This window comes from Procambarus clarkii, chromosome 86 (assembly GCF_040958095.1).
Source record: "Procambarus clarkii isolate CNS0578487 chromosome 86, FALCON_Pclarkii_2.0, whole genome shotgun sequence".
Taxonomy (NCBI): domain Eukaryota; kingdom Metazoa; phylum Arthropoda; class Malacostraca; order Decapoda; family Cambaridae; genus Procambarus; species Procambarus clarkii.
Window position 1 is genome coordinate 18844486 of NC_091235.1, and position 23545 is coordinate 18868030.

The 23545-nt window shown below is 44.6% G+C and overlaps 1 protein-coding gene across 1 annotated transcript; it reads left to right on the forward strand.

Annotated features, from left to right (window-relative positions):
* Nucleotides 1-3523: 3523 nt before the first annotated feature.
* LOC138358800 (ice nucleation protein-like) lies at nucleotides 3524-12073 on the forward strand. Its single transcript, XM_069316974.1, has 3 exons — nucleotides 3524-3714; nucleotides 10246-11444; nucleotides 11931-12073. The coding sequence occupies exons 1-3, from the start codon at nucleotides 3524-3526 to the stop codon at nucleotides 12071-12073; spliced, it is 1533 nt and encodes a 510-aa protein (XP_069173075.1).
* The last annotated feature ends 11472 nt before the right edge of the window (nucleotides 12074-23545 follow it).

The window sequence follows — 23545 nt, forward strand, 5'->3', positions numbered from 1 at the left end:
ACACACATGATTTAGTGGTTTATCTCACGCCCCGTGCTACTTGCTTCCCCACCGACCGTCTTCTTTTTGGACTTGACTTAATTGGGAGACGCGATGGAATCTTGCGTTTTTGAGATGATGGGTAGTTATCATGTATTCTTACCTGCTTGTGCGTGTCGGGGGGAATAGGGGAGATTTAGCTTTTTTTGTTCTCCAGTCTCTGTAGTGCAGTTGTAGTGCAGTTGGGACAGAAATGGTTGGGACACGCTTCCTATCACCTAATGCTACTGTTCAACTAGCAGTAAATAGGTACCCGGGAGTCAACCCACCACTGATGTGGGGTGGCTTCCTGGTTGTATCCTAGGGAGGGTCAGTAGTTCCTCCTTGGGAGACTTCGATATAAGCCTAATGTATATATATACACAGGCTGCCTGTCCTGGACACAATGAATTATAATTATGGAATATATGAAGGTGTGTGTCGAATCTGCCTTCACAGCCGCACTTAGCGCTTTCCATCAGTTCTTTTCTCTGGCAGTGAAAATATTCTAATAATCTCTGTGCCTCAATACCCTTTCTCTCTGTGGCTCAATACCCTTTCTCTCTGTGGCTCAATACTCTTTCTCTCTGTGGCTCAATGCTCTTTCTCTCTGTGGCTCAATACTCTTTCTCTCTGTGGCTCAATACCCTTTCTCTCTGTGACTGGCTTTCAAGCTCCCGGTGCTTTAAACAGAAAACACTCTAGTGTGAAACCGGATATTCCGTTATTCTTACTGACTGTCATGATATGAATGGAATAATATGGAATGGAATAATATAATTTTATGATCTGAAAATAACGGAATGTAATTTTGTTGAAAATTATTTAACAAAGTCCCAGTTCCTATCGAGGATTTTCCTTCGCATATTTTTAAAATCTATAAAACTGTTCGTAACCTAATTTTTAACACTGTATTAACCCCGAAAAAATATATATTTATAAATGTTTTCACACGTTTTTATGAACAGTTTTGAATATTTATTACTCAGGCGTCTGACAGCTGAGTGGACAGCGCTTCGGATTCGTAGTCCTGAGGTTCCGGGTTCGATCCCCGGTGGAGGCGGAAACAAAAATTGGCAACGTTTCTTTCACCCTGAATGCCTTGCTCACCTAGCAGTAAATATTTACCTGGGAGTTAGATAGCTGCTAGGGGCTGCTTCCTGGGGATGTGTAACAAAATGGAGGCCTGGTCGAGGACCGGGCCGCGGGGTCGCTAAGCCCCGAAACCATCTGAAGATAACCTCAAGATACTCTGTGCACATATGTACTTACACTATTAAGTACAAAATAATAATACTTGGTGTATGTCATGACATAAGGGTTGGTTGGCATGGTGAACAAAAGGTTGTTGTATTATGTAGGGGGTGAGGCGGTCTGTAAAGGCAGTGAGCTGCATGTAATGGGCTCCGGTTAAGAAAACCAGCTGACTATCCCTCAGTGTTACGAAACACTCCAGGTGACCGTCCCTCACTAGGAGAGGTGAGAGAGGAGGAGAAAGTATGAGCAACCTACTCATACTGCCAGTATGAGAGCCTATACTCCTCATACTGCCTTGCTTTCTGGGGATAGATCACTGATTACTGCCACCAAAACCTCTGCTTTCTTCCACTACCACTACCAGAGCCAACTAACCATCTCCAATACCACAAGTATGCACTTGTTACAACCACCACAACCACGCACTTGTTACAACCACCACAACCACGCACTTGTTACAACCACCATAACCACGCACTTGTTACAACCACCACAACCACGCACTTGTTACAACCACCACAACCACGCACTTGTTACAATCACCACAACCACGCACTTGTTACAACCCACCACAACCACGCACTTGTTACAACCACCACAACCACGCACTTGTTACAACCACCACAACCACGCACTTGTTACAACCACCACAACCACGCACTTGTTACAACCCACCACAACCACGCACTTGTTACAACCCACCACAACCACGCACTTGTTACAACCCACCACAACCACGCACTTGTTACAACCACCACAACCACGCACTTGTTACAACCACCACAACCACGCACTTGTTACAACCACCACAACCACGCACTTGTTACAACCCACCACAACCATGCACTTGTTACAACCCACCACAACCACGCACTTGTTACAACTACCACAACTACGCACTTGTTACAACCACCACAACCATGCACTTGTTACAACCCACCACAACCACGCACTTGTTACAACCACCACAACCACGCACTTGTTACAACAACTGCGCCGTTAACACCCACCCTCCACCACACATCCCCTTGACCTCCTCCTGCCGTCCTACGCGACAGACAATGGGGCCCAAACTACCCTAATGCAATAACGAGCCATTCCTCAAGTTCATTCCCTCTTGGCTTGCCCGTGTGGAATGGAGCTGTGGATGCTCCAGCAGCCAAGCCAAGACCTAATCAGGTCAAGGTGGGTTTGGTCGACCTACTCAGCACTTCCAATCACTATTCAAATTCTCTACGATTGAAACGCATTGCGGGTGTAGAGGAGAAAGTATAGTTCTTTAAGAGAAGAGATTTGCTTTTCCATTACATTTTTAGATGCACCTGGGACAATATGAGGGTGAACATGAGGCTTCTTGCGAGGCGAGAAGTTTGCTTGGGGCTTCTGCTATTAGAGATTCACTTGGAGATGTGTTGTGAGAGATTCACAACACGTGAACGACAATATATTATTGTCATGTGATATATTGCCTTAGACAATATAGCCTCCATGCTGCTCACGCGCGTCAAACACACCCTTCAAGAGAGGACAATAGCAGGCCATAAAATAACTATCAGAGCGAGAAATTCCAAATTCAGACGCTTAGACCCATTCTTCAATTCCTCAAGTTATTGTTAATGATCCGAGAGCCAGAAAACAGACCCAGAGAGTCGTGAAGACGCTTTAGCGACGCGATCTCCACTCCCGACTTGTTGGGAATTTCTCCACATGAATTAATGGCTTTTCTTAATTGAGTGTCGGCTTCTAATTCCTGAACTCCTGGAGCTGTCGCTCAAGGATTCAACGTGTGTTGGTGTATGTGTGAGAGAAGTGTGGGAGCTGTCGTTGTTGTCGTGGTGGTGACGACAATGGTGGTGGTTGTAGTGGTGATGACGAGTTATGGTGGTGGTGATCATGTTATACGGCTTGTATGGGTGACTGGAAGGTGTGGATATAGGGCTTGTATGAGTGACTGGAAGGTGTGGATATACGGCTTGTATGGGTGACTGGAAGGTGTGGATATAGGGTTTGTATGGATAGCTGGAAGGTGTGGATATAGGGCTTGTATGGGTGACTGGACGGTGTGGATATACGGCTTGTATGGGTGACTGGAAGGTGTGGATATAGGGCTTGTATGGGTGACTGGAAGGTGTGGATATAGGGCTTGTATGGGTGACTGGAAGGTGTGGATATAGGGCTTGTATGGGTGACTGGAAGGTGTGGATATAGGGCTTGTATGGGCGACTGGAAGATGTGTAGCTGGTAAGACATGGTTGAACTGTCGGTCAATTGTGAGGTCATGAATAACGACCTCAGCCAGACGCCGCTGCGAAGTCATTCATCAACTCCAAACCCATTGTCCATTGACCCAACATCCATCTATCATCAATTCCACACCCAGTCGTTTATCAACCGCACCTCTATCAACTCCACACCCGTCATTCAGCAACTCCATCACAGGTAGTTCCTCAAACCTACACACACCCATCGTTCACTAGTCTCACACTCGCGATTCATGACTCACTCCTGTCATTCATCCATACTCATCCGTCGTCGAATCATACTCATCAATCAATGCATGAGGTTCGTAACGCTCTTCATCAATCACTCTAGCGCCATGACTCATGAACACCATCAATCACCCTAGCGCCATGACTCATGAACTCCATCAATCACTCTAGCGCCATGACTCATGAACTCCATCAATCACCCTAGCGCCATGACTCATGAACTCCATCAATCACTCTAGCGACATGACTCATGAACTCCATCAATCACCCTAGCGCCATGAATCAAGAACTCCATCAATCACCCTAGCGCCATGAATCAAGAACTCCATCAATCACCCTAGCGCCATGAATCAAGAACTCCATCAATCACCCTAGCGCCATGAATCAAGAACTCCATCAATCACCCTAGCACCATGAATCAAGAACGCCATCAATCACCCTAGCACCATGAATCAAGAACACCATCAATCACCCTAGTACCATGAATGAAGAACACCATCAATCACCCTAGCGCCATGAATCAAGAACACCATCAATCACCCTAGCGCCATGAATCATGAACTCTATCAATCACCCTATCGCCATGAATCATGAACTCCATCAATCACCCTAGCGCCATGAATCATGAACTCCATCAATCACCCTAGCGCCATAAATCATGAACTCCATCAATAACCCTAGCGCCATGAATCATGAACATCAAACCCTAGCGCTATGAATCATGAACATCAAACCCTAGCGCCATGAATCATGAACATCAATCACCCTAGCGCCATGAATCATGAACATCAATCACCCTCGCGCCATGAATCATGAACACCATCAATCACCTGAATAGATTCTCGAGCTTGACAATCAGTTACAAATGACGAGAGAAACTTGCAGCCAATCTGATGGTTCTCTGGTGTAAATAATTCAGCCTAAACTCGCTCAGCCGACATGGTTTCAGTATGACTGACTGCTGCTGTTATTTTCACGTTTGACACAGAAAGTCAATCTGGTGCGTGACCATTAGCTGCTCTACCTAACAGTTTACTGGAGCTGCTCTACGCAACGGTGCACTGTAGCTGCTCTTTATAACAGTGCAATAAAGCTGTTCTATCTAACAGTGAACTGTAGTTGCTCTATATAGCAGTTCAATGTAGCCGTCCTGCTCAAGAATCTACAAAATCTTAAGATCCACGCTCTACAAAAGACACCAGACCCCCCACTCCACACGACACAATAGGGGCCCTATGCTCTGTAGTAAGACATAGAATTAAAAATATCCTATAAACAAAAACTGTCACAAACCTCAGTTTCCTTAAAATTGGGAATTAAAAAATTTGTAATCAGATATAACGATTTTTAATGTAATGATTTTTATTTACATATATTTGGTTATATTTGGTGGGAAAAAGAAAAAAGGCATTAGTATTCTGTTCTTTTTTGACAGTGTTGAATTGACAGAGCCTTTAAGCTGCTAGGCGGAGGGGTGAGGTGCGCCTCGTATTGCTGGTCAGGCTTACTGCTGCTCTTTTTAACAGTAAGAACCACCATGTGTTGTTAGCTTGGTGTGGAAAGGCAGAGGAAGAGGATGGACGGGAGAGAAGAGAGAGGGAGGGGAGGGGAAGAGATACAGAATAAGAGATAGAGGTCGACAGGAAAGGGAGAGAGAATGGGATGAATGTAGGAATGGGGGAAAGAGAGATGAAGAGAGAGAGCGGTGTACCGAGGGACAGAGGGCCCAGTGGTCTAGCGGTGTATGACTGCTATTCACATCCATAAGTCCCAGGTTCGTTTTCGAGCTACAAATTGGCAGCGTTTCGTTGCCTTTACTCATCTAGCAGTAAATAGGTGCCTAGGAGGTCTCTGATATATAAACATCAAAGGTCCGCGGTTCTTCAACACTCTCCCAGCGAGCATAAGAAATATTGCCGGAACAACCGTGAACATCTTCAAGAGGAAACTAGATTGTTTCCTCCAAGAAGTGCCGGACCAACCGGGCTGTGGTGGGTATGTGAGCCTGCGGGCCGCTCCAAGCAACAGCCTAGTGAACTAAACTCTCACACGTCAAGCCTGGCCTCGGGCCGGGCTTAGGGAGTAGAAGAACTCCCAGAACCCCATCAACCAGGTAACCAGGAGATACACAGCTGCTGTGTATTCATCCTGGGGAAGGTCATTGCTGTGTAGTAGTCAGATATACACACACACAAAATTAGGGTCTTCGGAGTAAACCGATTGGCTGGTTTACCCAGGAAAACCTTTGAATGGTAAGGCTTACCATAAGCTGCCAGGAGTCAAGTCCTGCACTCACCTGCGAATAAAACAAGAAAAAGAAAGGGAGGAACGAAGTAAAAAAATAATAGTCGACATTGACTACAACTCTGGAACCAGTTGAGACACGTCTCATGCTTGTATGAAGGACTACGACCATGTTCATGCACAAAATATTGCTGTCTTAGTCGGACATGAATCTGAGGAAAGGCATTTTGAACTTTTCTTAAATTATTTGTGTATGAAAGTATGACTCAAAATGTAATTTGTTCCTTTCCAACACACTCTGGGAATGCACTTAAATTCATGTTGCCAAACTACTTGACCTAACCAATCAGACATCTAGGTCATCTTTGGTTAGGTCAAGTGGACATCTAGATAACCAAATAACCTAACCTAGACCTGTGTTAGAAATATTAATTGTTCAATCCCCGGAAATAAGTATATATCTCACTTTTTTGTACACATTCTTCTAATTTGAATTTATATATACACTTGTAAGATAAAGCACATAATTTGTACACGCCGGAAAAATTTATTTAGTTCATTGAACAAGCATCCCATACCCAACGTCTGTGTTGTAATAGATTCCATACCTATCATATGAGTGTTAGTGGATGTCATACCTATCCTGTGAGTGGTACGGAACCCCATATTCATCTTGTGATTGATAGTGGACCCCATACCAGTCCTCTGAGTGATAGTGGACCCTATTCTCATCCTGTGAGTGGTAGTGGAACGGTTACAGAGGCACATACGGTAATGGGCTTAGAAACTGAACCACAAATAATCAACTAACTAAGCAAGTTACAGACTTCGTTAACATACATAAACATTAAGAACGGTCGTGAACAACCATTTATAAGATTAGTTATTGATATATTTATTGTGTGCTGATCTTTTCACAGCCGCACCTTCCTCGCCATTTCCCCACCCATTTCTTTTTTTATGATTAGGCAATTATGAATGGCCAACTGCAGCTTCTCCAGTGCCTCTCAATGTCTCCATTATGAAGATCGTAGTACCTCTTTATCAAGGCCTATAACCCCCTTGAACGACACGGAGACCAGGAACTTTAGCTATTTGATGCTTTTAATGTCCAAAGTGTTAGCTATTTTCCTTGCAAAACAGCATTAAACTTTTCTGCTTTTTGTTTTTAAGAGAGATAGGTTATGCTTGCGGTATTATCGTTTTGAAGAAGTTTTCGTCAGCAGTTCCGCGTCTCAAGCATCGCTGAGGTGTCTTCCTTTTAAAGAAATCGGAAAGTGGTCGACACTGTCCAGAAAAATAAAAGGGCAAAAACAGGCTTCATTGTAGCCTAAGACTTGGGGGTAAAAGGAGTTAAATTTAAAGGAAACAAGAAGTTTTTTTAATAAGAAAAAACTGAAAGACACTTTGGTGGGAAACGTTGAATGCATGAGGACACGTTAGGGAGTGATCCCGGTGAAGTAAACAAAATGCAAATAGGTAGGATGGGGCAACCGCGGGAAAGGTAGAGAGGGTAGGTAAGATAGAGTAACGGGATAAGGAAGGGTGGATAGGTAAAACTGGGCAAGCAGGTAAATAAGGGTAGGTAAAGATTGACAATAATTGGTATAGGTTAGATCGATATATATATATATATATATATATATATATATATATATATATATATATATATATATATATATATATATATATACATATCGTACCTAGTAGCCAGAATGCACTTCTCAGCCTACTATGCAAGGCCCGATTTGCCTAATAAGCCAAGTTTTCCTGAATTAATATATTTTCTCTACATTTTTTCTTATGAAATAATAAAGCTACCCATTTCATTATGTATGAGGTCAATTTTTTTTTATTGGAGTTAAAATTAACGTAGATATATGACCGAACCTAACCAACCCTACCTAACCTAACCTAACCTATCTCTATAGGTTAGGTTAGGTAGCCGAAAAAGTTAGGTTAGGTTAGGTTAGGTAGGTTAGGTAGTCGAAAAACAATTAATTCATGAAAACTTGGCTTATTAGGCAAATCGGGCCTTGCATAGTAGGCTGAGAAGTGCGTTCTGGCTACTAGGTACGACATATATATATATATATATATATATATATATATATATATATATATATATATATATATATATATATATATATATATATATATATAATATAATATATTCACGCAAAAAGAAAATAGCCAGTAGGGCAAAAAGTCGGCGTCCGAGCGTGAAAATAAAAAAAGAGGGTAGCCCCAGCAGACAAGAAAATATTGGTGCAATTGAGACTGCACGCACGTGTGTGTGAAAGAGGAATAGTGTGTGTGTGTGTGTGTGTGTGTGTGTGTGTGAGAGAGAGAGAGAGAGAGAGAGGAATGAGTATGTTCCTTCTCTCTCCAGTTTCTGTGATTATGAACATTTTTCTTTTCATCCTAAAAGTTCCTTTCGTCGTATTTCAGCGGTACTGGTAACATGTTGCACCATTTCCCACCCCTGAGGGAATTATTATCCCATTCCTGAGGAATAGCATCACACACACACACACACGACAAACATATATATATATATATATATATATATATATATATATATATATATATATATATATATATATATATATATATATATATATATATATATATATATATAACTAGAAAGTCCACACCCCAGAAGGATTCGAACCCAGACAGCCAGCAGCACTATGCACGTGGCGTACCTGGTTCCTTAAACACTCGACCACCGTGACTGTTCAAAAGACATTGGCACCCGAGGCTATTTTCCCAACATCCCGACAGCACTTGGTGGTAAGCTTGGGCATAGATATTTCATCGAATTACCTCACTTTGCCGATGTCTCTGCTACTAATGTCTTTTGAACAGTCACGGTGGTCGAGTGGTTAAGAAACCAGGTGTAACGGGGGACCAGCCTTTAACCTCACATACTGGTTAAATGCTGGTCGTTATTAAGTAATTCTACAGACCAGAGTTCTGCTCTGTAACCTTCAGTACCTCTCCTCGAGATCTAAAACGTTCGATCGTTTAGATATCACGACCCGAGGACACCGTACCTTTCTATGCTACACTGCAAACCTCTGAGACGCCGCCACCACCTGCTATTACTACCCACTGGGTAATTCCCCCTATTGACAGTGACGCAGGATACCGTCAATTAGGCATAAAACCCGAAAATAGATCCCCTGCTATCCGAAAAGGAGGGATAAGGTTTACGTTAAGTGTGGAATTAAATCAAAATACAAAGTTATTATATGTGATATTAAATAAATGCTTGCCAGCTTGCAGAGGGAGCACCCCGAGATGATTTGATGAAATAGCTATGCCCAAAATTACCATCAAAGTGCCGTCGGGGTGGTGGTTCAAATAGCTTCGGCTGTCACCACTTTTTGTACGGTCACTGATGGTCGAGTGGTTTAATGGTTTAAGGCACCTTGTACTCCAGTTGCAATGTGCTTCTGGCGGTCCGGGTTCGAGTCACTTCTGGGATATGAAGTTTTCAGTCATATGTGTGTGTGTGTGTGTGTGTGTATATATATATATATATATATATATATATATATATATATATATATATATATATATATAATACTTATATTATGGAATAAATAACAACTACGTGTTTTATTCACATACTTTACGCTGGCTATTTTGAATGTGTTAAATGGTTTTTGTTGATGGAGCAATCAACCCTGTAAATGCAGGATGTGTTGTGCACTTTTTAATACTATTTTACAATATGCTGTTATATACCCTGGGACTATTGTGTTATGCGGGCATTCAAATTCTCTGATCACCATAGGGTATTTTTTACGAACAATATTGCATCAAAGGATCGGGTGGATTGCTCGCATCATTGAACCTAATGGCAATATTGTTTATTCCATAATAATTTTTCTATCTCTAGAGCTCATTTATAGCAAGTGTGACTGATGCATTAATGCCAAACGTGCTCCGTTCCTTATCGGTCTATTACATTCTTACACTTTACAATAATACTACACTATTAAGCTTAGATGATAGGGTCCCATTAGTATAGTCTGGTATCGTCGAGACGATAGACAGTCCACTACGGGATCACCATAGCCCGTGCTACCTGGGAACATTTTGTTCCAGGTAGCGAATCTTAAACAACAACAACGTCTCGACGATAAGGTTAATTAGGGCACTTAGTGGCAGTGGTGACCTAGTTAGAGGGACCACTGGGGTAGATCTCTGCCGATGTGAGGCACAGTGGATCACAAGCAGTGCTGTACAGTGGACTACAAGCAGTGCTGCACAGTGGACTACAAGCAGTGCTGCACAGTGGACTACAAGCAGTGCTGCACAGTGGACTACAAGCAGTGCTGCACAGTGGACTACAAGCAGTGCTGCACAGTGGATCACAAGCAGTGCTGCACAGTGGACTACAAGCAGTGCTGCACAGTGGATCACAAGCAGTGCTGCACAGTGGACTACAAGCAGTGCTGTACAGTGGACTACAAGCAGTGCTGCACAGTGGACTACAAGCAGTGCTGCACAGTGGATCACAAGCAGTGCTGCACAGTGGACTACAAGCAGTGCTGCACAGTGGATCACAAGCAGTGCTGCACAGTGGACTACAAGCAGTGCTGCACAGTGGATCACAAGCAGTGCTGCACAGTGGACTACAAGCAGTGCTGCACAGTGGACTACAAGCAGTGCTGCACAGTGGACTACAAGCAGTGCTGCACAGTGGACTACAAGCAGTGCTGCACAGTGGACTACAAGCAGTGCTGCACAGTGGATCACAAGCAGTGCTGCACAGTGGATCACAAGCAGTGCTGCACAGTGGATCACAAGCAGTGCTGCACAGTGGACTACAAGCAGTGCTGCACAGTGGACTACAAGCAGTGCTGCACAGTGGACTACAAGCAGTGCTGCACAGTGGACTACAAGCAGTGCTGCACAGTGGATCACAAGCAGTGCTGCACAGTGGACTACAAGCAGTGCTGCACAGTGGATCACAAGCAGTGCTGCACAGTGGACTACAAGCAGTGCTGCACAGTGGACTACAAGCAGTGCTGCACAGTGGACTACAAGCAGTGCTGCACAGTGGACTACAAGCAGTGCTGCACAGTGGATCACAAGCAGTGCTGCACAGTGGACTACAAGCAGTGCTGCACAGTGGATCACAAGCAGTGCTGCACAGTGGACTACAAGCAGTGCTGCACAGTGGACTACAAGCAGTGCTGCACAGTGGACTACAAGCAGTGCTGCACAGTGGACTACAAACAGTGCTGTACAGTGGACTACAAGCAGTGCTGCACAGTGGACTACAAGCAGTGCTGCACAGTGGACTACAAGCAGTGCTGCACAGTGGACTACAAGCAGTGCTGCACAGTGGACTACAAGCAGTGCTGCACAGTGGACTACAAGCAGTGCTGCACAGTCAGGTGGCAGCAACAGGGCTGTGTAGGACATTCAGGATTGGATTCGTTATGTGGCAGCAGCTCTTACTATTTCCCCCCTTTGGTGGCGGATGGCTGATCAAGAGGGGGGACGGCAAAGGGGGGCGTTGCCGGACAGTAATCAGGCTTGACGCACCCCTTTTGCCGACGGCTGCCACCTAACAGGAGGATGGCACTCTGGCCCGTCCCATCCCCTCCCCCAGGGTCCCTTCCCCCCATTCCCTTCTAGCCTCAAAACCCCATCTCTCCCTTTCTCCCTTCCTCTAATTCCCGTCTACCATACTTTCCCCCTCACACTCTTACGTCACCCTTCCCCATCCCCCCCCCCGTCTGGTAACGGTATCCACTCTCTGGGGTGTACTACACTCCCAGTGTTGTACTGTTGGTGTACTATACTCCCAGTGTTGTACTACTGGTTGACTTGTACAGCGAAAAAATGCATTTTTACAAGCCATTGGAAAATTTCGTGACTTAAATTTTCTTTCGTCAGTCAAGTTATATAAGGCTTTTTATGTTGAAAGTTTCCTGGGTAAGCTTATGCCTGAGAACTTGCACAAGGCTCAGTATGCAAGAACGGCTTCGTTCCTCTCACGGTGTGCTGGTGAAGGGCAGCTGTTGAAGGGCAGCTGGTGAAGGGCAGCTGGTGAAGGGCAGCTGGTGAAGGGCAGCTTAATGTGTCGCTGCCTTCTCTCTCCCATGGTTTCCCCAGCTGGTGTAATAACCGAAGTTCTCTCACCTGGCGTAGTCTCCCATGTTCTCTCACCTGGCGTAGTCTCCCATGTTCTTCCACCTGGCGTAGTATCCAATATAATATACAATTAATATATAATTGTATATTATATATCTTTTAATATTAAGAATCCGACAAGAAGTGGCGTTTTCCTGAAGGCAAAAACTCCTCAAAGTTTAATTCACTGGGAATAAGACAAAAATCCTTCAGGACGAGAGTTAAGACCACGTGACAGTTCCTGGGTCAGGAAATTGCTTCCGCCGTCATGAGTTGTGAGGTGTTCACTACGTTCGTATTTTCTTTTTGTTTTCAGATACTTGACAAGTGAGGCGCGTGCCACAAGCACGTGGATAACTCACATTTCTGCACCATTATGTATGATGCTTCATCAGTAGAAGAAGCTTTCCGTGTGTGATGTGTATGATATTTATGTGTATATATTGATTACTAAAGCTGCTTTCCCAAGAATTTGGCTAACTTCTTAACAGTGATACAGTTAGAAGCATAGAAAACATACGCTATAAGATCAGCAACGCCACTAATGCGGTCATATTTAACCAAATATGTTTAAAGGAACGCCTGCTGCCCAGGTATACAACGTTCCATACACCTTCGCATATCTAGTACCTTACCCACTACACCACACTGACTGACTGTTAACAGTCAGTGTTTTTACATAACTAACATAATTATGACAGAAACACTGGTATAGGATCACATGTATGGACCTAGCCGATTGTTTAAAACACAATAGCTCGGCAAGACAGCAACACATGAAAGGGTTATGTGAGGCGAACATGAAAGAGCTTCCTTGTTGTGTGAAGTCAATCACAGCGCAAATTTGGCGACAGCATGACGTTCTTGTCGACGTCACAGTTGTAAGGTATTGACAGAATCATCACTGAAATACAATTTAATCAACGGGTGCCAACATTGTGTCTGTGTACAGTTGGTTGCACACTTCTCCAGGTGTGATGATATTGGTTGATGTATGGATACATGGATCTTAATCCCAATAGATCTTGTTTTCCATTTTAACTGTAGTTAATCTTACACAAACAAACGGACTGAGCTATGAAGAAAAACTGAGGGAACTGGACCTCACTACACTGCAGGAAAGGACTAGGATAGACATGATTTTGGGAGCAGGTTTTCTCTAATACACATGTCATTAAACACAACAGCAGCATTGTGACTATTATTAATTTTCTGTTGTATATTTTCCATTCTACGCAATTATCTTCTACCGTCTGGAGGGTGAAGAAACACTAGATTACTTAATGTATTGTTCGACGTTTCGTCAACAGTGTCAGCAATTTTCGGCAGATTAAGTGATCTATTGTTTATTCACCCTCCAGATGGTAGAAGATACACCGATATTAATTAGGGAGCGGATCTATTAATGGCAGTAATTAGGAGCTCTTCAGGAAGACTACATTGTTCGTCCTGATGTAATTTTTATGAGCTTAAGGTTCTGCTGAGAGCCTCGCCAAGACCTTGTAGATTATACTCCTTATTTACCCCTCAAGGTATTGACCAAATCATTTCTTCACCATATTGATCTTAATGTGGTTTTGACCTTCCTTGACTTGAGGGGCTCACCTAAGAGTGCTTATCGACGTGTCAGCTGTTTTACACAGCCAATTGCGAAATTTTAATTTTTCTTGTATTTAATTATGGAGAGAGTTGAGTTTAGTAATTTGTTATGGACCACATACCCATCCCGTGGGCGATAATGGAAAAGGTTACAGAGGCACATAATGGGTTCAGGAACTCTAAATAAATAAATAAATATAAATATATAATAAATATAAGCAGAGAGAGAGAGAGAGAGAGAGAGAGAGAGAGAGAGAGAGAGAGAGAGAGAGAGAGAGAGAGAGAGAGAGAGAGAGAGAGAGAGAGAGAGAGAGAGAATGAATGAATTACCTTAAGGTTTCAGCGCAAGGTCTAGAGCCTAAATCCAACCAACCCACAAGCATGATCTACATTTTACTAATTTTCAGAAAATTTGTTTCTGTAAAGAAGGGGACGAAAGCAGCAAAGAATCGTAGTGGAGCGCGAGGAGGTGGTGGAGGCGCCCCGCCCTGCTGACAGCCCAGAGCCAACAGGCCGCCTCACTCTAGATTGCGTCGCGAGTCCCAAACATCTATATCACTGGACAAGCTATATTTCACGGTAATGTGATTTAGCACCGGCAGCTGCGCACGCGTCTCCCGATACCCTCGATGTGTTTTATTGATTGATGGCTTTGGAGGGCCTCTTGCGCTTATCTCCTGCTTGCTTGTGTTTGAACTGTTTTTTTTTTTTTTTTGGGGGGGGGGGCACGGTACTTCCTCAAAACAGGTGTTTATACACGTGCCTATTACGATTTTTTTCTTTGTTCCTTTCCCCTTGCCATATATTCCACTTGACTCCATGAAAATGGCGTGGGGGGATGTTTATAATTACTAATATTTCTTAAAGCAGTTAACTTAGCCCTAACCCGACTAGCCTATGTACGCCCTGTACCCCAGACCATTTCTACTGCAAATTTGGGTTAGACTGACCTCAAGCATCTGGCATCCAACTTTAGTCAGACATTCTCTCTCTGTTTAGTTTAGATCTTCGTCGCAATCTGCAATCCAGCCTGACATTTGTAGTGCAGTTGTGATAGCTACTTTATTGTGTTCCTTAAAAGTAAGGTCTTCCGACATGATTACACCCAAATGTTTTGTATCGCCTTTGTCTATATTGTGATTTGGCTCCGTATCAAATGTGGTTTACGTTTTGATAATTTAGTTTTTACTGTAGCGCAGAAAGAGATGGAATTATCAGGGGAAAGCGCCTAGCCATTACGACTATATAGCACTTGGAAGGGGTCAGGACAAGGATTTGGGATGGGATAGGGGAAAGGAATGGTGCCCAACCACTTGGACGGTCGAGGATTGAACGCTGACCTGCATGACGCGTGACCGTCGCTCTACCGTTCAGCCCAAGTGTTGGCAGGAGTTGGACCTAGTATTTATTAAAAAGATTATGATATTTTCTGTTGAAAGATCTCTTTAGAGATTTGTTGTTCTCTATATTGTGTCTATAGAGGCCAAGGTGACGTGTATGTACAAAACGCGTAAATACCTGTACTAAAAATTCAGAGTTTCAGATCCTTGCATCTTATATTATCAATAAATCTGGTCGCGCGGAGCCCCCTGGAGGAAATTCACCCGACTTTGCTGACAATCTAATATTGAGGAGAAAAAAGCTTGTCAACTACCACGAGCAGTGAGCGGACGATATGACGACCCTGGGAAATATTTCACCTGACCCAGGCTCTACTGTCGTCGCCTCAAGGTTGGCATTCCTACTTCCACCACTTGGATATGGGACCTTCAGTGTAGACGAGGGATATGTCAGTTTAGCAGTAAAACTTCCTCTGGTCAAAACACGGCTGGAAAATGGCCTTCCAAGACTGGAATTCGCGTTTCCCAAAGTTGGAGAAACGATTCAAGTTACAGAAGTCACACAGGAAATGGTGAGCTGTGTATAGTGCCAGAGGATTGTATGGTGTTGTGTACCTGGCAGTTTATGGTGTCTTGTGTTTGTGATAGTTTATGGTGTCTTGTGTTTGTGATAGTTTATGGTGTCTTGTGCCTATGTCAACTATGGTGTTTTGTGCCTATGTCAACTATGGTGTCTTGTGCCTATGTCATCTATGGTGTCTTGTGCCTATGTCAACTATGGTATCTTGTGCCTATGCAAGATATTATGTCTTATGTCTAGACCAGCTATAGTGTCTAGTCCATACTCCTGTCCACCTTCCCGCTCTTGTCTTTCATCTTCCTGTCAGTCACTCTTAATAATTTTTCATCCGCGACTCATCCCGCCCTTCGACAAATGTAAACTATTTAGTTTAAAGAATATTGGGACTCAATACATAACCAATTACGTAACAATCTACCTTTTCTGTCACCCCCACACTATGAGGATTAACTACATTTTAAATTTTTACTGTCCCCCCCCCCCCAACCTTTCTGTCATTCTAAGAATCATTCTCCACATTTTTTTTTTACACATTTAGGAACTTGTGCATTTATGCAAATAACCTAGACTATGTGAAGAGGAGTATAGTGTCAGGAACTAGCTGGGTGATACCCAAAAAATCCCTTCATTCTCAAGACTTTCACTTTCTCCTCAATTACTCAATTGTTCCCATCATTTACCTATCTTCATCTTCCCTGTGTTTCTACTTTCATGTCTCCCTGCCTCATCTTATATTTTTTTACTCTGAAGGAAGGGAAGGGACCTATCAAGGGAAAGCGCCAAGCCATTATGACTATATAGCACTTGGAAGGGGTTAGGATAAGGATCTGGGATGGGACAGGGGGAAAGGAATGGTGCCCAACCACATGGACGGTCAGGGATTTAAAGCCGGCCTGCATGAAGCGAAACCGTCGCTCTATCGTCCACCCCAAGTGGTTGGGCGTTATACTCTGAGGGAAAGAATCTGTAATAGCAAAAATTCGTCTTAGATACAAATAACAATGGAGCTTCGGGATGGAAACGACAGCTGAAAATCGTAGCTGCAAGATTTACAGTGAGAAAGACTGTGCCCACGTAAGAGTCATTCGAAATAAGAGTGGTGCAATAAAGCCCTCATCGAGTTAGGAACACTATTTGTTACCTATCGGCACTGTTAAAAGATTCCTCCACTTTGCACTCGCAAGATAACGTAATTTTAAGGGGTCATTAATGTTAATCGCCTTGTTTAATGGGTTATTTCTTTGAGCAAGTCCCAGCTGTGTCTAGGTACAAGTGACAGTGAATACCCAAGCGGGGTTTCTTCCTGATGAGAGATTTTGTGCGTGATTTAATTTTATTTTATAATTTTGCCCGGAGGGGTGAGTTTATTGGGCAGCGCCACTCATCCTGTGAGTGGACACGCCGCCATAGTGACAGTATTGGGCAGCGCCACTCATCCTGTGAGTGGACACACCGCCATAGTGACAGTATTGGGCAGCGCCACTCATCCTGTGAGTGGACACGCCGCCATAGTGACAGTATTGGGCAGCGCCACTCATCCTGTGAGTGGACACACCGCCATAGTGACAGTATTGGGCAGCGCCACTCATCCTGTGAGTGGACACGCCGCCATAGTGACAGTATTGGGCAGCGCCACTCATCCTGTGAGTGGACACGCCGCCATAGTGACAGTATTGGGCAGCGCCACTCATCCTGTGAGTGGACACGCCGCCATAGTGACAGTATTGGGCAGCGCCACTCATCCTGTGAGTGGACACGCCGCCATAGTGACAGTATTGGGCAGCGTCACTCATCCTGTGAGTGGACACGCCGCCATAGTGACAGTATTGGGCAGCGCCACTCATCCTGTGAGTGGACACGCCGCCATAGTGACAGTATTGGGCAGCGCCACTCATCCTGTGAGTGGACACGCCGCCATAGTGACAGTATTGGGCAGCGCCACTCATCCTGTGAGTGGACACGCCGCCATAGTGACAGTATTGGGCAGCGCCACTCATCCTGTGAGTGGACACGCCGCCATAGTGACAGTATTGCGCAGCGCCACTCATCCTGTGAGTGGACACGCCGCCATAGTGACAGTATTGGGCAGCGCCACTCATCCTGTGAGTGGACACGCCGCCATAGTGACAGTATTGGGCAGCGCCACTCATCCTGTGAGTGGACACGCCGCCATAGTGACAGTATTGGGCAGCGCCACTCATCCTGTGAGTGGACACGCCGCCATAGTGACAGTATTGGGCAGCGCCACTCATCCTGTGAGTGGACACGCCGCCATAGTGACAGTATTGGGCAGCGCCACTCATCCTGTGAGTGGACACGCCGCCATAGTGACAGTATTGGGCAGCGCCACTCATCCTGTGAGTGGACACACCGCCATAGTGACAGTATTGGGCAGCGTCACTCATCCTGTGAGTGGACACGCCGCCATAGTGACAGTATTGGGCAGCGCCACTCATCCTGTGAGTGGACACGCCGCCATAGCAGCATGCACAACACTCCCCAATAGGAAGAAGACCCGCTGGGTTGTTCATCCTGTCACTTGTACCCAGACACAGCTGGGACTTGCTTAACTGTCTCAAGTGAACAGCTTATATTATGGCGATATGGTCACTCACAGGAGTAGTGACGCTGCCCAATAAACTCGGCCCTTTAGGCTAAATTAAAAAGTTAAAAAAAAAAAATACCCTGCTTCCACAGCCTACAATCCTCAACTTTTGTTAACTACTCTCCTACCCACCAACGACGTCCATCATACCCCTCCCCTTCCCCTCCCCACACCACTTCCGATTCTCTCTCCCCCCGCCCACTTCCCCACCACATCCCTCCCCCTCCCACATGTGAAGGGTTGTAAACCTCGCCACCTCTAACTCCAGCTCACGTTTCGGAAATAAGGTATTAACCCTCGTCGACCCTGGCTGCGAGGGGAGACATGGCAGCCCCTCGCCCGCCGGGTTCCCCTTTGATTACCATTATGGGTTTATCATTAATAAACCTTGTGAGACGCGCGTTTGTGTGTTAATGCTAAGCTGTCCTAAAGTAGCCGTGTTTGTAGGTGTTCTTACTGAGCTGAGTAAGGGAGAGGGGGAAGGCAGGGAGAATAGGACGGATGACAAAGAAAGGGATGAAAGGAAGAGAGAACGGAGATGATGAGCTCCATCTTGCGGAAGGCAGCAAGGAGAGAAGGACGGAAGGTAGGGTGAGAGAGGCTTGGAAGGCAGGGAGAGGAGCTGAAGGCAGGGGAAGGGAGACAGGAAAACTGTAAGTTTAGGAAGAGGTCAGAGGATGGGGAGGCAGGTAAAGATGAGTTGCCCGTCCGCTATGGATTTGTTGTTGCAGTGTTGTATGCGTCTCTCAGAGCCATGCGTCCATCCGTGCACTCGCCTCCTACCATTTTTTTCTTATTTTGCCCCGAAACGCGAGTCTATTTGGCAGCGTCACTCATCCCGTGAGTGAACGTACCGCTATAGAGCTCGTATTGAGCAGCAACACATTATTTTAGTGAATAAATGGCAGTATTTTTGTAGTACATGAAAATACTTAAATACCTGTACGATTATATGTCGTGATCATGTCCCTATTAAGCTATAGTTTAGTGTGTTAAATCTTAGAATATGTTTTACAAGCGACAAATACTCCATATTAAATCTTTGAGAGTTTTGCCTTCCCACCTCTGATAAGCCGCCATATTGGGTTATCATGTGTTTTACCAACTCTTCCCTTTCTACCTCCTTTTTTTTTTTTACTTCATCCCTCCCTCCATTCACGCCTTCTCTATCTCCCTTAATCCTTCTCTTCAGTCCTTACTACATCGCTTTCACTATTACTCCCTTCCTGCATCTTTCACTGAATTAATCTCTCCTTTCCATACTCCACCCCTCCTTTCCATATTCCGTCACTTGATCACTCTCTTCTTCCTTATTGCATCCTTCAGTCCCTTCACCATTCCCTCTTTCTAACACTATATCGCTCCTTAGTTCCATCTCTCTCTCTTACTCTATCCATATATCCTTCATTGTGTTCCTCACTTCCACTCTCCCTCCCTAACTTTATTTTCCTCCTCCCCCTTCACCTTTACTCTTTAATTAAGCAGCGTCCCAGGTGGATAAAGAAGACATTTTCATGTAATTTCTCTCTCTCTCTCTCTCTCTCTCTCTCTCTCTCTCTCTCTCTCTCTCTCTCTCTCTCTCTCTCTCTCTCTCTCTCTCTCTCTCTCTCTCTCTCTCTCTTTCTCTTTCTCTCTTTCTCTCTTTCTCTCACTCTTTCTCTCACTCTCTCTCACTCTCTCTCACTCTCTCTCTCTCTCTCTCTCTCTCTCTCTCTCTCTCTCTCTCTCTCTCTCTCTCTCTCTCTCTCTCTCTCTCTCTCTCTCTCTCTCTCTCTCTCTCTAACATCACTACATTCATTTATTATATTGTATGTAATGAATCTTCCCACCCCCTCTGTCATCCCCCATCACCAGTTGATTGACAGTTGGGAGGCGGGACCAAAGAGCCAGAACTCACCCCCGCAAGCACAAATAGGTGAGTACATGCACCCTCTCGCCTTCCTCTCACTCTACCCCCCCCACCCACACCCAAACACACACACACTCCCCCCCCCCACACCCAAACACACACACACTCCCCCCCCCCCACACCCACACACACACACATCCTTGCCTTCTATTTCCACAAAAGTATTGCCTGATCATATGTAAACAAACTAAATTATTTTAATCAAATAATTTACTTCGTTGTTTCGTATATCAGAATAATGAGTGAACAACAAACGTCGCCCTCGTTTGAAGTTATGGATTTGTGATCTGGCATGTTTCCTCCCTCTCTTCCTAATCCATCCTTTTCCACCATTCTATCCATCATCTTTCAGCTCCTTTCCTCCTGTCTCCAGGTTCTCTCCGCATCTCCTTTTCCAGCCTCTTCCCCTTCACCAGATCCCCTCTTCCACTCTGCACACATTGTGAGGTTGTATGTCTCTGACCGCTTAACCCCAACTTCTCTCTCCCCTTATACTGCAGTATCCCCTCTGTCTCCACTCCCCTCAGGAAGCACCTTAATTCTCCCCTTATACTGCAGGTTCCCCCTCTGTCTCCACTCCCTCAGGAAGCACCTTCCCATATACTGCAGTGTGTATTAGTGCAGTCTACTAGTGTCTACTTGTGTATTGGTTCCCTAGCCTTACCCTTGAGGTCTTTGTGTGCAGCAGGCCGGGCTTCCCTTGGCTATCTGTATTTGCCCACATACTTGCCTTGATGATGTTCCTCTTCTAATGGAGTTAGTCAAGTCTTGTGTCTCGCTCTTTAATCCTCCATTCCCTGGCTACTTGGCACACAGTTTTAAACAGCTCTGAGTTTCTTTCAGTGGGATGTCTCCGATGTTCTCTATTCATATATGCAGGAATTGTACTGAGCATCTTTATATAACCAGTTTCATAACATTTGGGTTTTATCATTTGAGGGTTGTCTTGGCCATGCTGATAGGTAAATACTGTCTTCTAACACTGGAAAATAATACACTGCAAATGACGTTCTGATTGACACACTGCCTCTGTGACACTGCATTTGACACTTTCTCTATGACACTGTGTTTCTCTGACATTGTGTATGTCACACTGTCTCTCTTTCACTGAGGAAAGACGGTGTCGAATATTATGTATGAAACATTTTATAGCACAGGTAATGACATCAGCGGTAATGGTATCAGAGCCTCTCTGATGCCGTGTGTGACATACTGCATCTCTGGCACTTGGTATGACACAGTACCTCTCTGACACTTGGCATGACACAGTGCTTCTGTGACACTTGACATGACACAGTGCCTCTCAGATACTTGGCAAGATACAGTGCCTCTCTGACACTTGGGGTGACACAGTACCTCTCTGACACTTGGCATGACACAGTGCCTCTCTGACACTTGGCATGACACAGTGCCTCTCTGACACTTGGCATGACACAGTGCCTCTCTGACACTTGGCATGACACAGTGCCTCTGACACAGGAGCTACCCAATATGTCATATTCATATTGAGATGATTGCTGCTGCGACACTTGTGTATCGAACTCCACCCTTCCGTGAAGAGGCTCGCCCCTCTTCCTCTCTCACCTTTGTTACTCCCTCTGCTTTCACCTTTATATCTTTTTTTTTTTTATCTTGCCTTTTTCCTGTCCCTTTCCACTTACCTCACTTTCATATTATCCTTCCTTCTTATACTCTCCTATCTACTCTTCCTTTTCCCCCTCCCTCCTCTTCCAGCTCTTTATTTTTCATCTTCTTTAGCTTCCAAATTCTTGCTTTACTCTGTTTTTATTTTCATTCCCCCTTTCTCTTCTTTATATTCATCCTCTTCTTCCCTTCAAAATTTTTCCTCTTCCTACCTTTGCTTATATTAATCCTCCTTCTTTTAACTTTTTCCTCTTCATCTCTTACCTCCTCCTCCTGCTTCTCCCTTCCGTCCAATTTCCTCCCATTTCCTGCTTTATTCATTTTCCTTTCACCAGTTAATCCTTTCCCACATCCTGTTTATTATCCCTATTTCCTCACTTTCCATATTTTAACTGCTTTCTCATTTTCTCATCTGTCTTCCCTTTCCATTTTCCCAGTTTGTCCCCATTTCCTCATTTTTCCTCTTTCCAACTTTTCCTTCTTTCATCTCCTGTCATTTCCTCGTCTCCCTTTCCTCCTGTGGGCTGTAAGACCACTTATTAAATACGTGGTCTCTGTGGCAATGAAGGTTGCCCGCTCGAGGGAGTTAGGCAGACCTGCCATTCATTCCATGTGTGTGTGTGTGTGTGTGTGTGTGTGTGTGTGTGTGTGTTGGGGGTCCCCTTTGAGGTATCCATTACTTTTTCTAATGGGATTTCGTCGTGAGAATTTCAGTTACTGCAGGCGTTAGGGTTAATGTTTCAGGTCTGGAGGATGAATGAAAGGTGGAGGGGGGGGGAGGGAGATTGTGGAGTTGAAGATGATAGTTGGAGGAGGAAGATTAAGAGATAAAGGAGTTAGTTGAGTTGGAGAATGTTGTGGAGACGAAGGAGAGAGTTAAGTTATAGTAGGAAGATGAAGAGTTAAAGGAGGAGGCAGAGAAGTTGAAGGAGGAGGAGGTAGAGGAGTTGAAGGAGGTTGGGGAGTTGAGTAGAAGTTTGATGTAGTCTTCCAACAGTCACCTGAAATCTTCCAGCAGACACCTGGAAAGCATTCCTAAAACCAGAAGACAATATGAGGTGACAAATGATTCCGACAAATTGTTTGGACATTCTCCAAACATTTTGGAGGATATCCAAACTCCAAAAATTCCAAACTCATTTTATTGGTTATACCAGTCAACTGTAGTCTGCTGGCTCCAGTTGACTGGTGAAGCTTGACTACTTCTGTGTTCATCAATATCCAGGATCATCCTGCCGGCTTCCTTCAGTAACCAGGAGTACCCTGCTTGCTTCCTTAATTATCCACGATCATCGTACTCCCTCCCTTCAGTATCCAGGATCATTTTCCGTCCCGTCATCAATATTTCTAGTAAAGTTTGTGAAGACTGACAACCTTTCTCGCTTTCAGACCGTGTCTGACAAAAATTAAATAAACAAAAATAACGCAGAATCTCCTTGATTAAAATTTCCTCTTGTCTCCGCGATGTTTTGAGAATTAGAAATGGGCGTAATTTTTACCCGGTTGTGGAATGGGGGGGGGAGGACAACACGGATATGTACTCACCTAATTGTACTCATCTAGTTGTGCTTGCTGGGGTTGAGCTCGGTTCTTTGGTCCAGCCTTTGGTAAGATCAGTTTCACACCCATAGTTACAGTGCCGACAGCACACACACACACACACACACACACACACACACACACACACACACACACACACAC